The following is a 13,918-nucleotide window of genomic DNA, read 5'->3' as shown; positions in this document are numbered from 1 at the left end:
AATCCTTCTCTGTATCCGTACTGACCCCCTGATTGCGGGGACTGAGCATAATATGAGACATTGTCTGCCAACAGCTGCTTTTTCGACCAGATGACCAGATCTTGTTGTGTAGTGCTTAAGCCCTGAGACTCTACACTTCAAAATCGCACGCAGGTTTCTGTCGAGAAGGGACCCTGGACCTTTCTTTGTGAAAAACAGAGAGGAGAAAAGGAGTTGAGTTTTATGGAAGCATTCAGTGAGGATCTCACTGTTTTGTCTTTGCTTTATCCCATACATGGGGTTTATTAAACAGGTGAAAAGTGATACATTGATTATGATATAACTGTAGATCCAATGTCCTGGCGTAGATGGGGTTGCATTAATCCTTTAGGTGCAGCTAGTATTGTAATGTCTTGGGATATTTGCTGCAGCCTAATTTAATACACTTTGTGTGCTTCTGAGTAAGCAGACTAAAGGAACAAGACAAACTATAACCAGTGCCATTTGACATTTTCATTTAAGATACAGGGAAGGGGACGTATAACCCTGGCTCTGTACATTATTCTCCTTCCAAGCAGCTCAGTTGCAAAGGTCACAGGGGTATTACACTGGGGGGACAGTTTTCAGTTCAGCTGGCCTTGTTTACACTGATGGACACATAAACATATGGACACACTAGAAGCATAAGGACAAATCATAAAACAAGAGAATAAAGTGGAGGTGGCGCAGTCCAAAGACATCCTTAAGTGTGTTTTCTTGAAGGCTGTTTGTTCTTACAATGGACTGTGTTAAGATTGATATAACTCCACTTGAACACTGCCCTCTCTCCGTGGTACATCAGAGCATTTACAGGGCTGCTTGTTTACTGAAGGTCACGGCTCAGCTGTGTATCAGGGAACTGTGGGGGGCATTGTATGAAGTTTCCTCTGAAATCGTATTAATTTCATAGCTGCAAGTTGATTTGAAACACAGCTCTGTGATGTGGCTTCATATCAGTGAGGACAAGTAGTATGATCTGTGCTTATAACATAAAGCTTGAGTTATATGGCATACCAAAAGATAGGGACTCCCTTTTTTCACAGAGGAAATTCTGGGATCAAATGAAACTGACTCCCACCTGTTCACGAAACGAAATGAGGAAATGTGTATTGGAAGATATGTTGAGTTTTTTTCTGAAAAATAAGCTCATACAAGCCAGTTTCTGTGTTCCACGTCTCAAAGCAGGGTGAATTCAAGCTGGAATCGTTGGGGTGGGAGTGGGGTTAGCAGGGAAGCATGGTAACAACAGTATTATTTTATTTTTTTATAGGGGGAGGACCATGCTCCCCTGTTGTATTCTGCTTTCACATTCCATGCGGGGTCAGTCCAGGTCGGTATCTGAGGCCACGTTCTTGGTCTGAGACTTCTTATTCAGGCTACTGTCAGCTTGTGTCGAGAGAGGGGTCCCTTCTGTGTCAGAATTGGCAGGCCTCATCTCGTGCATTCCTGAACCCAGGGCACCATCTGAACAAGCCTGGAGTGTTTTTGGCTGAGCGTTTTGCAAAGCGCCTCGCAGGTCTGGAAGCTGCTCTTGTCTGTGACATTCTGTGCAGTTATTCATAGTCGTTTTAAAAACAAGCTTCCAAGCAACGGCTTTCGCTCCGCACTGAAGTTTTGTGGACGGCCAAGGCTGCGCAACAGGATTCGTGATTAATGTTTGGAATGAGATTTTGTTTTACTGTTTGTGTTGCTTGGAAAAAACAACAAATGCACAAATTAGGCTCAACTGTAGCATCTCAATGTCTTTTTTTAATTATTCATTTTAAATAATAAATATATGCAAGATCAGTTTTACTCTTGTATTGTCTGAATAATTAATACAAATCTGTCTGGATCTAGAAATATCCATGTATTGTATAAAAAATGATATGTTGTGTATGTTGTAGCTGAAAGTACTCATGCCCTTCGTTTGAAATGTATTAATTTAGTTTAATAAATATTGTTCATCCAACCTTAGTTTTTTTAATCAATTATACCTTAGCCTAGAGAAAACAGTAAAGATTCTGGGTGATCCTTGGATAACGACTCCATTGAATTTTACATCCATTCCTTCTCTCCTTGCAGTTGTCTGAGTTGTTTCCAAAAAATGAGAGGATTTAGGGAGGTTATTGTTGGGGAGCAAGCCATATGATCTGGCTAGATTCAGAACCTTTCAGGAGAGCAAGGTGCACCCAAGCCTGTCAGCAGAGGGAGGCTGATAGTGTGAGCAGCATGTGCCATTGATTTAATGACTGTTTATCATTCCTGCTGGGATGCAATTACAGTTTTAGTCTGATGACAGGGTTGCAGGGGTTTTATGTGTTTATCAGTGATACCTTACCTTAGTGATACTGATTCAGCTCAGAGAAAATGGCCCCGGTTGATTGAACTTCAGCTTTCAATTGCCACTCCATTGATGACTCAGTCAAGTTAATTTTCTCTAGCCTGAATCAAGGCACAACATACTTTGAAAATATATAACACAGGAAGGTGTAGTGGACTGGTGTTCTAGTAGCATGAAAGGATACTTGCGTCAAACTTTCACCTCAGAAAGAGCATTTGAACCTGGGTTTTTGTTGGGTTTTGCCATTTAGTTCTTCCTTGCAGGTTCAGGAGGGAGTGGAGTTAATAATTTCTCCCCTGCAAGACTGCAGTGCAGCTTCCTGTAAATTAATTTAGAACTTTCTACACATCCTGTCATGTTTCGACATTACGGTCCTGTGTTGCATCTCCTTAAAGGCCCTTCTGTTCCAATACAGATTGCTTCTCACCAGACGTTTCCAAACAAATGGCTAGGGAGTTTACAACAGAAGCACAGGAGCCTTGCTCAACTCTGGGAAAATGTTTAAATGGGAAGAAAAAAAAAAATAAATAAATAAGTTAATACTGAAGTAGAGTGAGTGAATAGAGGAAGTAAGTAAGTGTCGAGAGGCTAGGACTTTCAATTCTTACCAGTTCTTTCAGTTTTATGTAGTTGTTAATTTTCCCTTCATGCTGTTCAGATATTAGGAACTAAGTTCTCTCTGTCACCAAACCACATGTAAAACTGTGTCCAGCTTCACTTTACAGGAATTACTTGGGAATCTGCTTCCTTTTATCGCTTTATAATCTCTCTCTTCTCTATTTTTCAAGGTTTTGTATAGTGAGATTCCCAACTTGTGACTTGGAAAACCGGTCCAAAATGGACGTCTTTTATAATCTTATTATAATTTTGTGTTATTTATTTTACTCCTTTCTAGAATTTCAAAGAATATCCCAACCACCAAAGATGTGGAGCCCCTGCTGGAGATCGATGGGGACATCCGCAGCTTTGAAGTCTTTCTCTCGTCCAGGACGCCAGTTCTTACAGCACGAGACATTAAAACCTTCCTGCATTGCACTGTCAATCTGGACCCCAAACTCCGAGAGATTATTGCAGGTAGACGATTCTTTCTTTAAAGCTAGTCCAGTGACCCACCAAAAACCAGGAGGAAAAAGTAAAACAAACATATGAATGGAAAAAAATCTTGTGGTAGAGCGGATTTAGTTTGGATTACGTTTCTTAAATCTTACTTCTTTGAGGTGGCCAAGTCCTGCTGACTACAGTCAAGCCAGAGAGTGAGCAAAATCTGTCACATAATAGGCCTATACAAGGTGTCCAGACCAAGTATGTTCATTCTGTGTAAGAAGAAAACAGTGGGCCTTGTCATCTGTCAGGAAAAACAAGAGGAATGCATTGTGAGTGTAGTACTGCCCATAAAGTCCCTTTTGTATTTCACTGGCTAGTTCTTGATGTGACAAACAGTGTATGACATTAGATCCCATTGGCATCGTGGCAAACATCTTTTTCTGACACCTGCGGCCCGTATGTGGGTGTTAGTAGGAATGTTTTCCTACAAAAGGTCACACTTGACAAACGGTTTGGGGAAACTCAGTAGTTGCTCGCTCATGTCTCTCCTTGCCTCCCAGGAAGGGATGTTCAAACTCATTTTTCTTTGCAGATTAACTCGTCATATTGCTGAGTTGTTGTATATTCGTGACAGTCAAGTTGTTACATACAGAACCAATAAACAACACATTTGTCACACTTCAGCATTTTCTTTGCGTAAAAAAATATCCGTTATATGCTGTGTGTGGCCGTCTCACGCGGCCTAACAGATATTGACACATTGCTAATCTCAAAGACAATCTGTAAAGTCTTAAAACTGTTTCTCTTGGCCACATAAAACTCAGTACATTTTAATTGTCAGAATCTGACGGCGTATTTCATGTTACGCGAGACATCTGGTGTGTTGTGTACAATGGAGAGCATCAGTGCACCTTTCTGACTGTGAGGCTCCCCTGCCCTTTTCTTGTTGTAGATGTGCGAGCTGCCAGGGAGCAGATTAACATGGGAGGGATTGCCTATCCCACGCTGCCCCTGCAAGACGCTCCCCCCCGGGCGGCCTCTGTGTTCAGCCAGCATTCGTCCGCCTGCTCCCCCACCACCTCCTTCAACGGCCCCTTCAACCCCCCCAGCGTGGTCTCGCCACAGCCGCACAGCAGCTACTACAGCGGCATGACCGGGCCCCAGCACCCCTTCTACAACAGGGTGAGCTCTGCACTGCTGTCTGCTCCTGCACCCGTGTGGAACTGGAACTGTGGTGTTAAAATAATCGCACAAACACACAATAATGGTGGCCATTTGAAGTGCCGGATGATCCAGATGTATATATTTATATGTATGTATACCTGTAGGTTGCAATGTCAATTCCAGGCTGTGTTACTAACTCAGCTGTTGTAGGTGGCTCGGTTGGGACCACACACAACTGCCGAAATGCTACCCTAGGGATTGGATGGGTGGAGTGGGTTGTGGAGACTCACTTTGCTGCTAGCTGGCAAAATTAAAATGACCAAGTTATATTTATTAATCATATTAACCAAGTTATAGACCATGAAATGTGTTAATTTATTCTTTGTCGATGATAACAATGTTTGTGTCCCTTTTCAGCATTGTCAGCTTCCCCTATTCTACAGCCTAGTCAACTAAAATGACCCATCTCTCCTACTAAAATATTTATATTGTATTACATCTGACAGATTTGATGAATCACAGTCCTCATCCTTAAATAAACATCTATAGATTTGACATGAACTCAACTCAATACAAAAGGACCTCTGTTTCGCATCTTGAGGTCTCAAGGAATCTAATAAAGATTAATAATTTTGAATAAACCACAATTAAAAGGAAGAAAAAAAAATGCTTTTTGTCCTTGGGAAAACAACGTTACAAAAAATACCACTTCAAAGGAGACCATCATACACATATTCATGTTAAGTTTTTTTAACTTAGTACGTTTGATTTATTAATCAGTTTTAGACACTGCAAGAAGGCTTTGGTTTTGCCAGACAAATCACTAAAAAAAGAAAAGTAAAAGATACACTACTGGTCATTTTTCCAGTTTTTATTTAAGTCTAGTGAATAACCTTAAATGGTACAAAGGTAAGCGGTAAACTGCCAGAGGTTAAAAAAAAAATTTAGGTTACCAAAAACTGAAAAATAATGTACATTTCAGAGTTATATACTGTGTTACTACACCCTCTTAAGCATTATTGGGCAGTGTTGCGCGCAGCTCCTGTGCATAGAAGTTACACTGAATACCTACAATGCGCACATCGTTTGAAAGCTTATTCTCTTGGCTACCAGCACGTTTCACTCTCAAACACATCCAATTTACAGTTTCCGTGTTGCCTGCTGTCATTCGGAGCCCGGGGGGTAAATGCTCAATCTGCTTCGTGGGGGGGGATCCCTTTATGTAAAATGGTTGTGTATTAGTACACTGAAAACAGTTTTCCGTCTTGACATTTTGGGCTCTCTACGGGTGTGTGTAGCTTCTACCAAAACGTGGATGGTCTTGTTTTGGTCAGTAGACTGTCTGGTTCCAGAATGTCATAATTGTCTATATTTTCTGAGATTTCTGAGAAGTATTCCCCCACCCCCCATTTCAGAATGCGGAGGGAGGTGGGGGGCATAAATGCGGGTGGGGTATAAAAACAAACATTTTCATCAGAGAATGCTTCACATCGTTAGAAAGCTGAGCCTGCTGGATACCAAACATTTGGCAAACAACACAACAGTGAAGAGTACACATGGGATTAAAGAGAAGCACATGGATTTGGTGCCCTTTTAAGGGTACCAGAGGGGTTTGTCAGCTTAAGGGGTTAATTTTATTTTATTTATTTTTATCTCCAATTGTACATTTGTTCTAAGCTTTAATTTCAGAGTATATTGAGACATTAAACCGCATAAATTTAAATAGAAACTGGAAAAATGTAGGTGTTCTAAAATGTTTGACCGGTAGTGTACATACAGTAAAGTTACAATATTAATATACTACTATGGATGTCCTAATGTTTTACAGTATTTATGGCATCTATGTATACACCAGCCTTTTATTATTTAGTCCGTACTAAATGGTTTCCTGTGAGACTGCAAGCTTAACTTTATAATACATTTTATATATCTAATAATACACAACTGCATTTTGCAAGTTCTGGGGAGTGACCCAGGAAATTGATTAAAGTGTTCCATTTGATTATTCTTTTTTTATTTGGAAACTCGTATATTCATATTTATGATGCATATTTAAAGACAGCTGGTAACAGAATATAAAATACCATTACTCATATCTTGGTTATCTCCGTTTAATTTTGGATTCCATGTGTTGTTGTTTTTTTGCAAGCTTTTGCATGTTCAAATGATTTACAACTATGTAAATGTGCAAATGTAAATGTCGTAAGTTTTAGGTTTTAAGAGACAGAGAGACACGCATCCCAGAATGCTCTCTAAGCCGCCCCTCGTCTCTAGTCTGCATTGTGTCTTTGCGATTGCCAGAGCACAAGTGATGTCTGGAACCATTTAGAGTAAGGCTGGAGTCTTGCATTACTGACTCTGCTCAAAATGTGCTTCTGTAGACACCACGCACATTTGCATATTTATAAATTGAGACCTTCGTTTGTATGAACACAATACAAGCAGTTAACAAAGAAATTAATTAGGATTAAGTTTTCCCAGAGTTGCTTTATATGCAGACTTGTACCATTGCTTCATCCTGTAAGAGATGTCTCCCTTCCCTGCTGTAATTAAACAGTTGGGTTACACTTGAAACTGAAAACACTTTTCTCCCTTTTGGAACCCAGCTAACAATTTCACATTTTCACAACATTGTCACAACATTGTGCTTATGTGAAATGGTTTGGCCAACAGACATTTATAGAATCCTAGACACATCAGTACAATGTTTTCTTCAATACTGTGAGAACAAAACGAGAAGTTTGTTTGCCATAGAACCACAACATTTCTGCAACCGTTTAATTGAATTCATTATAACATTGTTAAATGACGTAGGGACAACTCAGATCTACAACACTTAAATATTTAAAACAATTTAAGTGTGGTTCAGTCTGGAAAACTGTACTGATTGATTGTATAATGACTGTTACAGACAGATATTTATTACATATGACTTCTTGACTTTTTTAAGTAATATTAAAAGTCATAATCAAATATTTGTGTACATGATGTAAATGTTCATATTACACAAACTAAAGACTCTTAGTTTGCTACAACATTGACAGAACCAAACCACTGTACAGCAACACTCTGAAATGTTGTGACAATGTTGTGAGTTAGCTGGGAATGTGCTTGTGAATCTGCACGTGATCACTTGATGTGCCTGGTTTGTTTGTTTGTTTGTTTGTTTGTTTGTTTGTTTGTTTGTTTGTTTATCATTTGCTTCAATTGATTTGTCATAATAACTGCTCCGAATGAGATGTGTGTGGTGGTTTTGCCAATTGTCAGATATGTTTGTGTTTGAACCTCATTGTGTCTTTTTGATTTTCCTAAATTTTCCCTTTGTTTTTTCGCATTTCCTTTCCATAGCCTTATTTTCCCCATCACGTTTGTTATCTGCCAAGACAATACGTTGGCAGTTCCCATCATCCCTTGTCACGTCCATCAGTTAAAACGGGGTTTCCCAAGGATCAGAGCAATGGACTAGTAAGTATGGTGACCTGATGAACGTAGCTCAACTAGCAGACGCGGAGTAGCAGTAGCCTCATAGGATGAGAACACGGCAAGATTGGGAACTTAAAAATTAAAGTAAAACAGATCAGTAGAAGTAGTCTTTGAACTTGATCTTGTACAACTTATTTTATGATCTAACACAATGCCATCACAGCTTGTATAGGTCCATACTGTACAGTTCCTCATTCACTTTCAGCATCCATTGTGTATTTTTTTTTAAGCTGTGAAAACGTGCACTTTTGGTTTTGCTGTTTCTTGTAATCGTTTTTTTTTTTTTTTTGTTCAGCCCTTTGTGTTGCTTGTGTTCTGATATCCAAGAGCTGCCCCTTTTGTTCTTGTCAGGATGTTATCGAGGAGGATGCCGACGAAGGGCTTCCTTCCCCCACTGTCCCCCCAATGGTAACACTGTAGATGCAGTATGTGGTGTGGAACAATAGCATCTCATTGCTGCTTCTTCAGACCTAGGCCGCAGTGCTAACACCTTCCACAAAGGAGCACTAACATCATATCTTTCGTTGACTTTGCAAGACCTTGGCCTAGATTAGGATCCAACTAATGGCTGTTTCGCTGAGCCTAGAGCGTTGCCATCTGCGCATTAAAAAACAACAACCACAACCAAACTCACGTGCGTTTCAGGCTTAGCGTTAAAAGTGTGTCGGAGAATGACGAGCATGCTGGTGCCTGCCTGCGTGTGCATGTCCAGCCTGTGTCGGAAGAGGTCAGATTGTAAAAAGTGCGTTTCTAGCGTTGTTTGATTTGAGGTCCTACCTAAAGTGTGACACATAATCACTATAAGTCCCATACTTTCCCTGTCATATTTTTGTAATTTGGCATTGTGCTTGAGATTGATGATATTCCCATCCAACTGATACAACCTGGAACAGGCTTCATAACTAATGATCCTGTCTGAAACACTGTGCTGTACATGTCTAAGACTTCAATGGTCTATCTGAAACAGATGTGCACTGATAAAGATATTGACAACTGCAATGGGCTCCGCCAAGCCCTGTAGAGTGACAGATGTACTGATGGTACTAAACTCTTCCAAAACTGTGGAACTGGAAACGGATCAAGTAATGCATTCTGACTGTAAGACAAGCATGTTGCTAGGTTACGGCTATATAATGTTATATTTATTGAAATCTTTTTATAATTAGGATCCGTGCTTCAAACTTTAATTTGATTTAATTAGCTTCAATCTTAATTGTTCAGTTGTTGTAACTTGAAACAATTGAATGTGAATTTATGAATTTAGCACATTTCCCTGCTTTTGGTCCTGCTACAGTTCAAATATATATCTGTTTAAAAATCTTGCAAGGATTTAGGTGGGGCCTTGTCTATTATGATGTTTGTATATAACCTTAAACTTTAGTTTAGCCTATATCATTGTCTTTTAACATTTTAACCATTTCCCAAGCGTCCCAAATAATGTTTTTGTTTTTTCTTACTACATTGTAATTTGAAGCTGCTGGTAAACTCTCAAAGCAGAGTTTTTAAATTCCTGAAATTTGATGGGATATTTTTGATTGTTTGTAAGCAGTGCTGTCATTGTTTGTGGCTTCAAATTCAAATAGGTACTATACAATGTAAACCACTACTGACTAATACTCTAATGTTCCTTTTTATGAAATGCAAACCTTTTCCCCAAGAAATAAATGCACTGCTAGACAGCTAAAGTTGTTTGGTTAAGAATGGCTTTTCAAAAGAGCCGTATTACTGGAAAGCGATGTCACCATATTTCGATTACACGTGGCATTCAGCTCGAGGTAATTAAGTGGGGGGGGACAACAACAAGAACAACAAAAACAGACTTTTGCGTTTTAACACTTGATGTCGGCCTCATGCAAGGAAGATGTGTGCTTTCTGTCGTCCAAAATGTAATTGCTTTGTGATGCAAGGGCTTGGATTCCTCTTTCATTTGGATTATAATCAGTTCTGCTTTACTGTGTCCAGAATGAGCAATGGCTTATCTCTTTAAAAGGGAGCTTCCTCCTGAGTGTGTGTCTTCTTACATTTATATACCTCTTTAGGTCTTACTTCACTAACTGAGTAATTATATCCTTATCTTTGACTGCTTATTTTTTCTCAGTGCTGTATTTTTGTCAGTCCCTCTCAGAATGGAACTTCCCAATTGTATGTGTGTGTGTTTAAAAAGCCCCTTTAAAAAAAATCTAAAACACTAAGCACTTTGTGAAAATGCTCAATTTTCTTTCACGCCAATTTTGTGCTTATCCTCCTAACTGCAGCACCCGCACCACTGATTGTGTATGAACTACAGGGATAGATTGTATCAGAGCCTCATACTGAAGCAGTCTGGGATAGATTTTCCAAATGTCTGTTTAAAAAGAAACACACAGGGACCATCTCGCTGAACTTGAAGTCCTATTTTCATTTTAATGTTTATGTAGGAAATAATAAACAGGGATTTCCACATGCTGACATGCTTTCTACTACTCTGAACAACCCAATGTTATGTGGTTAAACCCATTCTATGTGTTCAAACCCACTATAGGGTTTTTCCAATACAGCTCGTGCCGGGAATGTTAAATGTTAGTTTGGCTGTATTTTTGGTATCATTTTGTGTATGTTGTTTTGCGGGGAACTCAAATGCTGGTGTGAAATGAGCAAAGGTAGATTCAGCAGAACAGGGAGTGTAAATTCAGATTTATTTATGTTTTCCTCTCTCCTTACAGCATTGAGTCTACATGGTTACAACAGTGTGACCCATTTTTCTATAAAGAAATCCTGGGGTTGCCTTGTTTCCTCTTTCTGAAGAACAATGCATGTCGCCTAATTTGTTTTCCCTCTATCTCTTCCCCCCCTCCATTTTCCCCAAGAAGTTTAAGTCACAGTCTTTCAAAGTGAAGCAGGTACAGAATCCTTTCGACTTGGCTCATGCAAACTTAACAACCTCGTTTTGCTGCCCTAACAAACCCCAACGCTTACTAATGTGTTTTAATGACTGACAATTTTGCATGCTTCATTTGAAATGTGGTTAGAGCCCAGGATACGTGATTGCCATAAATGACTGGCAGTTAGATACTAACAAATGGTTTTATTCAGACTTAGTTGTAATCCTGACACTCATTCTCTCACACATCATCTCCTCCTCTAAGGGATTGTTCAGTATTAAACTCCTACTGTTTTATTTTGTTTTAAATAAGTAGCTGTTCCATACGGTTCCAATAAACACAGCTTTCTGCATCCTCACATGTCACTACAGTTGTTTAAAAAAAAAAAACATACCTGTGATTTTCTCATTTGATATTTAGAATCCTTATCTTTTTTATGATTAATGATTGGAGTGCATCTTGCACTTTAAACAGTTTCCTGAAAATTGGTTTATTCTTGTTTAAAACAAGCTTTAATTTGTTATTCCTGCTTAGTGATAACCTAACCGTAACAAGCCATGATGTCACATCACATCAAAAGAAGTCAATATACTACATACAGGGTATTTGATACTTTATTCTATACTTAAAGGTATACTGAGCAGTATTTCTAAAATAAAAAATACAAACATAATTAGTATTAAGATTTTGTAGCGTTAGTTTGTTTACCTAACTGAAGTGTCTGACTGCAGATCCCAACCAACTGAATATGGTCAGCTCAACCCCCAAAACAACTGTCTCTCATTATGCACAGTATAGATGTGCACCAGTGTATGATAAACTAATCAACTCAAAATCTGTATCGGTATGTATTGTTTTTATTTTATTTTGTGTAATAATTATATTTTTAAGAAATACTGCTCGGTAGACCTTTATGCACCGGGCCAGGGTTACTGGAACAACTGTAAAAACATGTGAGGAAGTGTTAATAGTTTTTTTAATTCACTGTTTGCTTTATAGAGAGCTCCAATTAAGAGTGGCATGTTGACATGCCTACCTCGTTTCCCATTTCTTTACCGTCTCTAAGGTTAACCTGTGTAGCCACAGCTCTTTCTCGTTTTGCAATCTTTGGAGGCCTTACAGGAGAAATACATCCTAATGAATACTGAATGATCACTTGTGCCTTTGCTGTTATGCAGTAGAGCCAACAAATATTAGTTTGTGTAAGTGTGAGGTAAAGAGCTCTTAGTAGTTTGCCTTGCAGTGCTTACTTTTAGTTAGTAGTTATTGTGAAGAAAGACGATATGGTTAGTAACACTGCAATTCCATTCAGTTTTCTAACAGCTACCTCGATCACTGCTTAATTAGTCATTGGCTCAGTTTTGTTTGTTTGAAACTGATTTTAAAAAGTTCTATCTGGAATGGACTGTAAGAGGTCCAATCCTGTATGTAATTTTCACTGTTATACTCAACAGGGGGGATAAAAAAAAACTTCTGGAATCACCATGCAACCTACATTTTCCCCCCTCTCTCTATCTCTCTCCGAAGCAAAGATCTGTAAGGTTCCAGTTTCAGCATATTCAGTCTATCTGGGGACAGGTTTGAAAGCCTATAGAACAAATGCGCTTTGGAAAGCATTTGTTCCTACCAGTGATTAATGTGGAATCGTTTAAGGTTCTTACAAAATATGATATCACTTATTTACATAATCTGCACAGCATGAAGCTTTCCCCAACTTAATTGCCGTGCTTTACCTCTTTTAATGTTGTGAAAAAATTGGCCTGGAGCTTTCCTTTATTCCAACTAAAATGTCTATGTTCTTGTGATCGTGGGTTAAGCACAACTCACTCAGCCAATTATATGTGCGCCTTACCCAGCTTAATAAAATGTTCCGTTTTCAGCATGACTCTGAAGGAAATGTGTTCTGTTGTACATTAACTGTTCCCTAACCTTCGACGAAGCAAAATCTATCTATCACAATATCTATAGGGCTTTGTGGCTTCAGAGAACTGCCACTGTTTTGTTGAAAGAGACTGAAAAACACACCAAATGGTTCTTATATTTATGACTGATTACATCCCCCAGCATTCTCTAGTGCTTCAAATTAACTTGCAGTGCTCCAGGCTTAGGTAATTAAGTTTATATTAAGGAAGGTTTGTAATTATCTTGTGCTTCTTTCAAATGAAGAGACTGAAGTGTGCCAGTTTTCCCCTGTTTGGCTTTCATACGGGTCCTGCATTTTCACCAGTGTGAACCTCTGACCACACGGCATTGTCTTTCTGTAATCATTGCGCTTTTGTTCACCCTTGCTTACCAAGCAGCCAGTTAGCGCACTGTCATGGAAATTTGCCTCGGCTGCCAGGCCCTCTGCATGCGTAATCAATTCGAGCTTTGCTGTGCTTATGAAACGCTCGTGCTGGAAGAATTGTCACATTACGCTCCGTTCCAAGAAAAAGGGCACGCCCGTTTTTCGGGAAGCGACGTGTGTGCTCCTGATAAAAACTACATGGCGTCTGCACCATAAAACTCTCTCATATTACAACTGCATTTAGGTTATTCAAGTGTTTATTTAATAACCCAATAAAGAGCATCTTTGCTTTCTCTGAAGATTAACATCTAGGGAAATATAATGCTATACTGTGGTGTCGCAGCACCATTAATCAGGTGTAGCAAAATGTGGGGCTTGAGTGTTTTTACGTTCCAATGAATAACTGCTAGCCGAGCTTATTTAATATGTGGTTGTTTTTCAATAAGTCAGATCTAGAGCATTTGTTTTAAAGGCCCAGGTTGGACAGCATTACCATAAACTGAAAACAGTGACACATTTTTGTACACTGCTGGAGGCTACAATTTAACTGATTTTCCTGTTCTCCTAAGCTTAAGCGAAACAGAAATCTGTGTTAGACAGCTTGGTGTAAGCAACACTGGAAAGTCATGAAAAACCGTGAACGCACTGTGTTAAAACTGTGTTACACAAGCCTGTGGAGAAGGATCAGAGGGCAAAGGGCATTCCCTTTACAGATCTTTTAGATTAGAACTAATATTA

General features: G+C 39.2%; 1 protein-coding gene across 4 annotated transcripts in view; it reads left to right on the top strand.

The window, feature by feature from the left end:
* kidins220b (kinase D-interacting substrate 220b) overlaps positions 1-13,918 on the top strand; it is a 58,582-nt gene that overhangs the window by 36,203 nt on the left and 8,461 nt on the right. For 2 of the 4 annotated variants that reach the window (XM_066716197.1, XM_066716204.1), the window contains exons 23-26: positions 3,237-3,415; positions 4,338-4,567; positions 7,898-8,014; positions 10,879-10,911. In XM_066716197.1, the coding sequence (XP_066572294.1) occupies positions 3,237-3,415; positions 4,338-4,567; positions 7,898-8,014; positions 10,879-10,911 (559 nt within the window). The remainder of the gene's footprint in view (positions 1-3,236; positions 3,416-4,337; positions 4,568-7,897; positions 8,015-10,878; positions 10,912-13,918) is intronic. The other 2 variants (XM_066716207.1, XM_066716213.1) reach the window with 2 other exon arrangements.

The sequence above is a fragment of the Amia ocellicauda genome, chromosome 1 (genome assembly GCF_036373705.1).
Source record: "Amia ocellicauda isolate fAmiCal2 chromosome 1, fAmiCal2.hap1, whole genome shotgun sequence".
Taxonomy (NCBI): Eukaryota; Metazoa; Chordata; class Actinopteri; order Amiiformes; family Amiidae; genus Amia; species Amia ocellicauda.
This window is presented reverse-complemented; position numbering and strand designations above follow the sequence as displayed.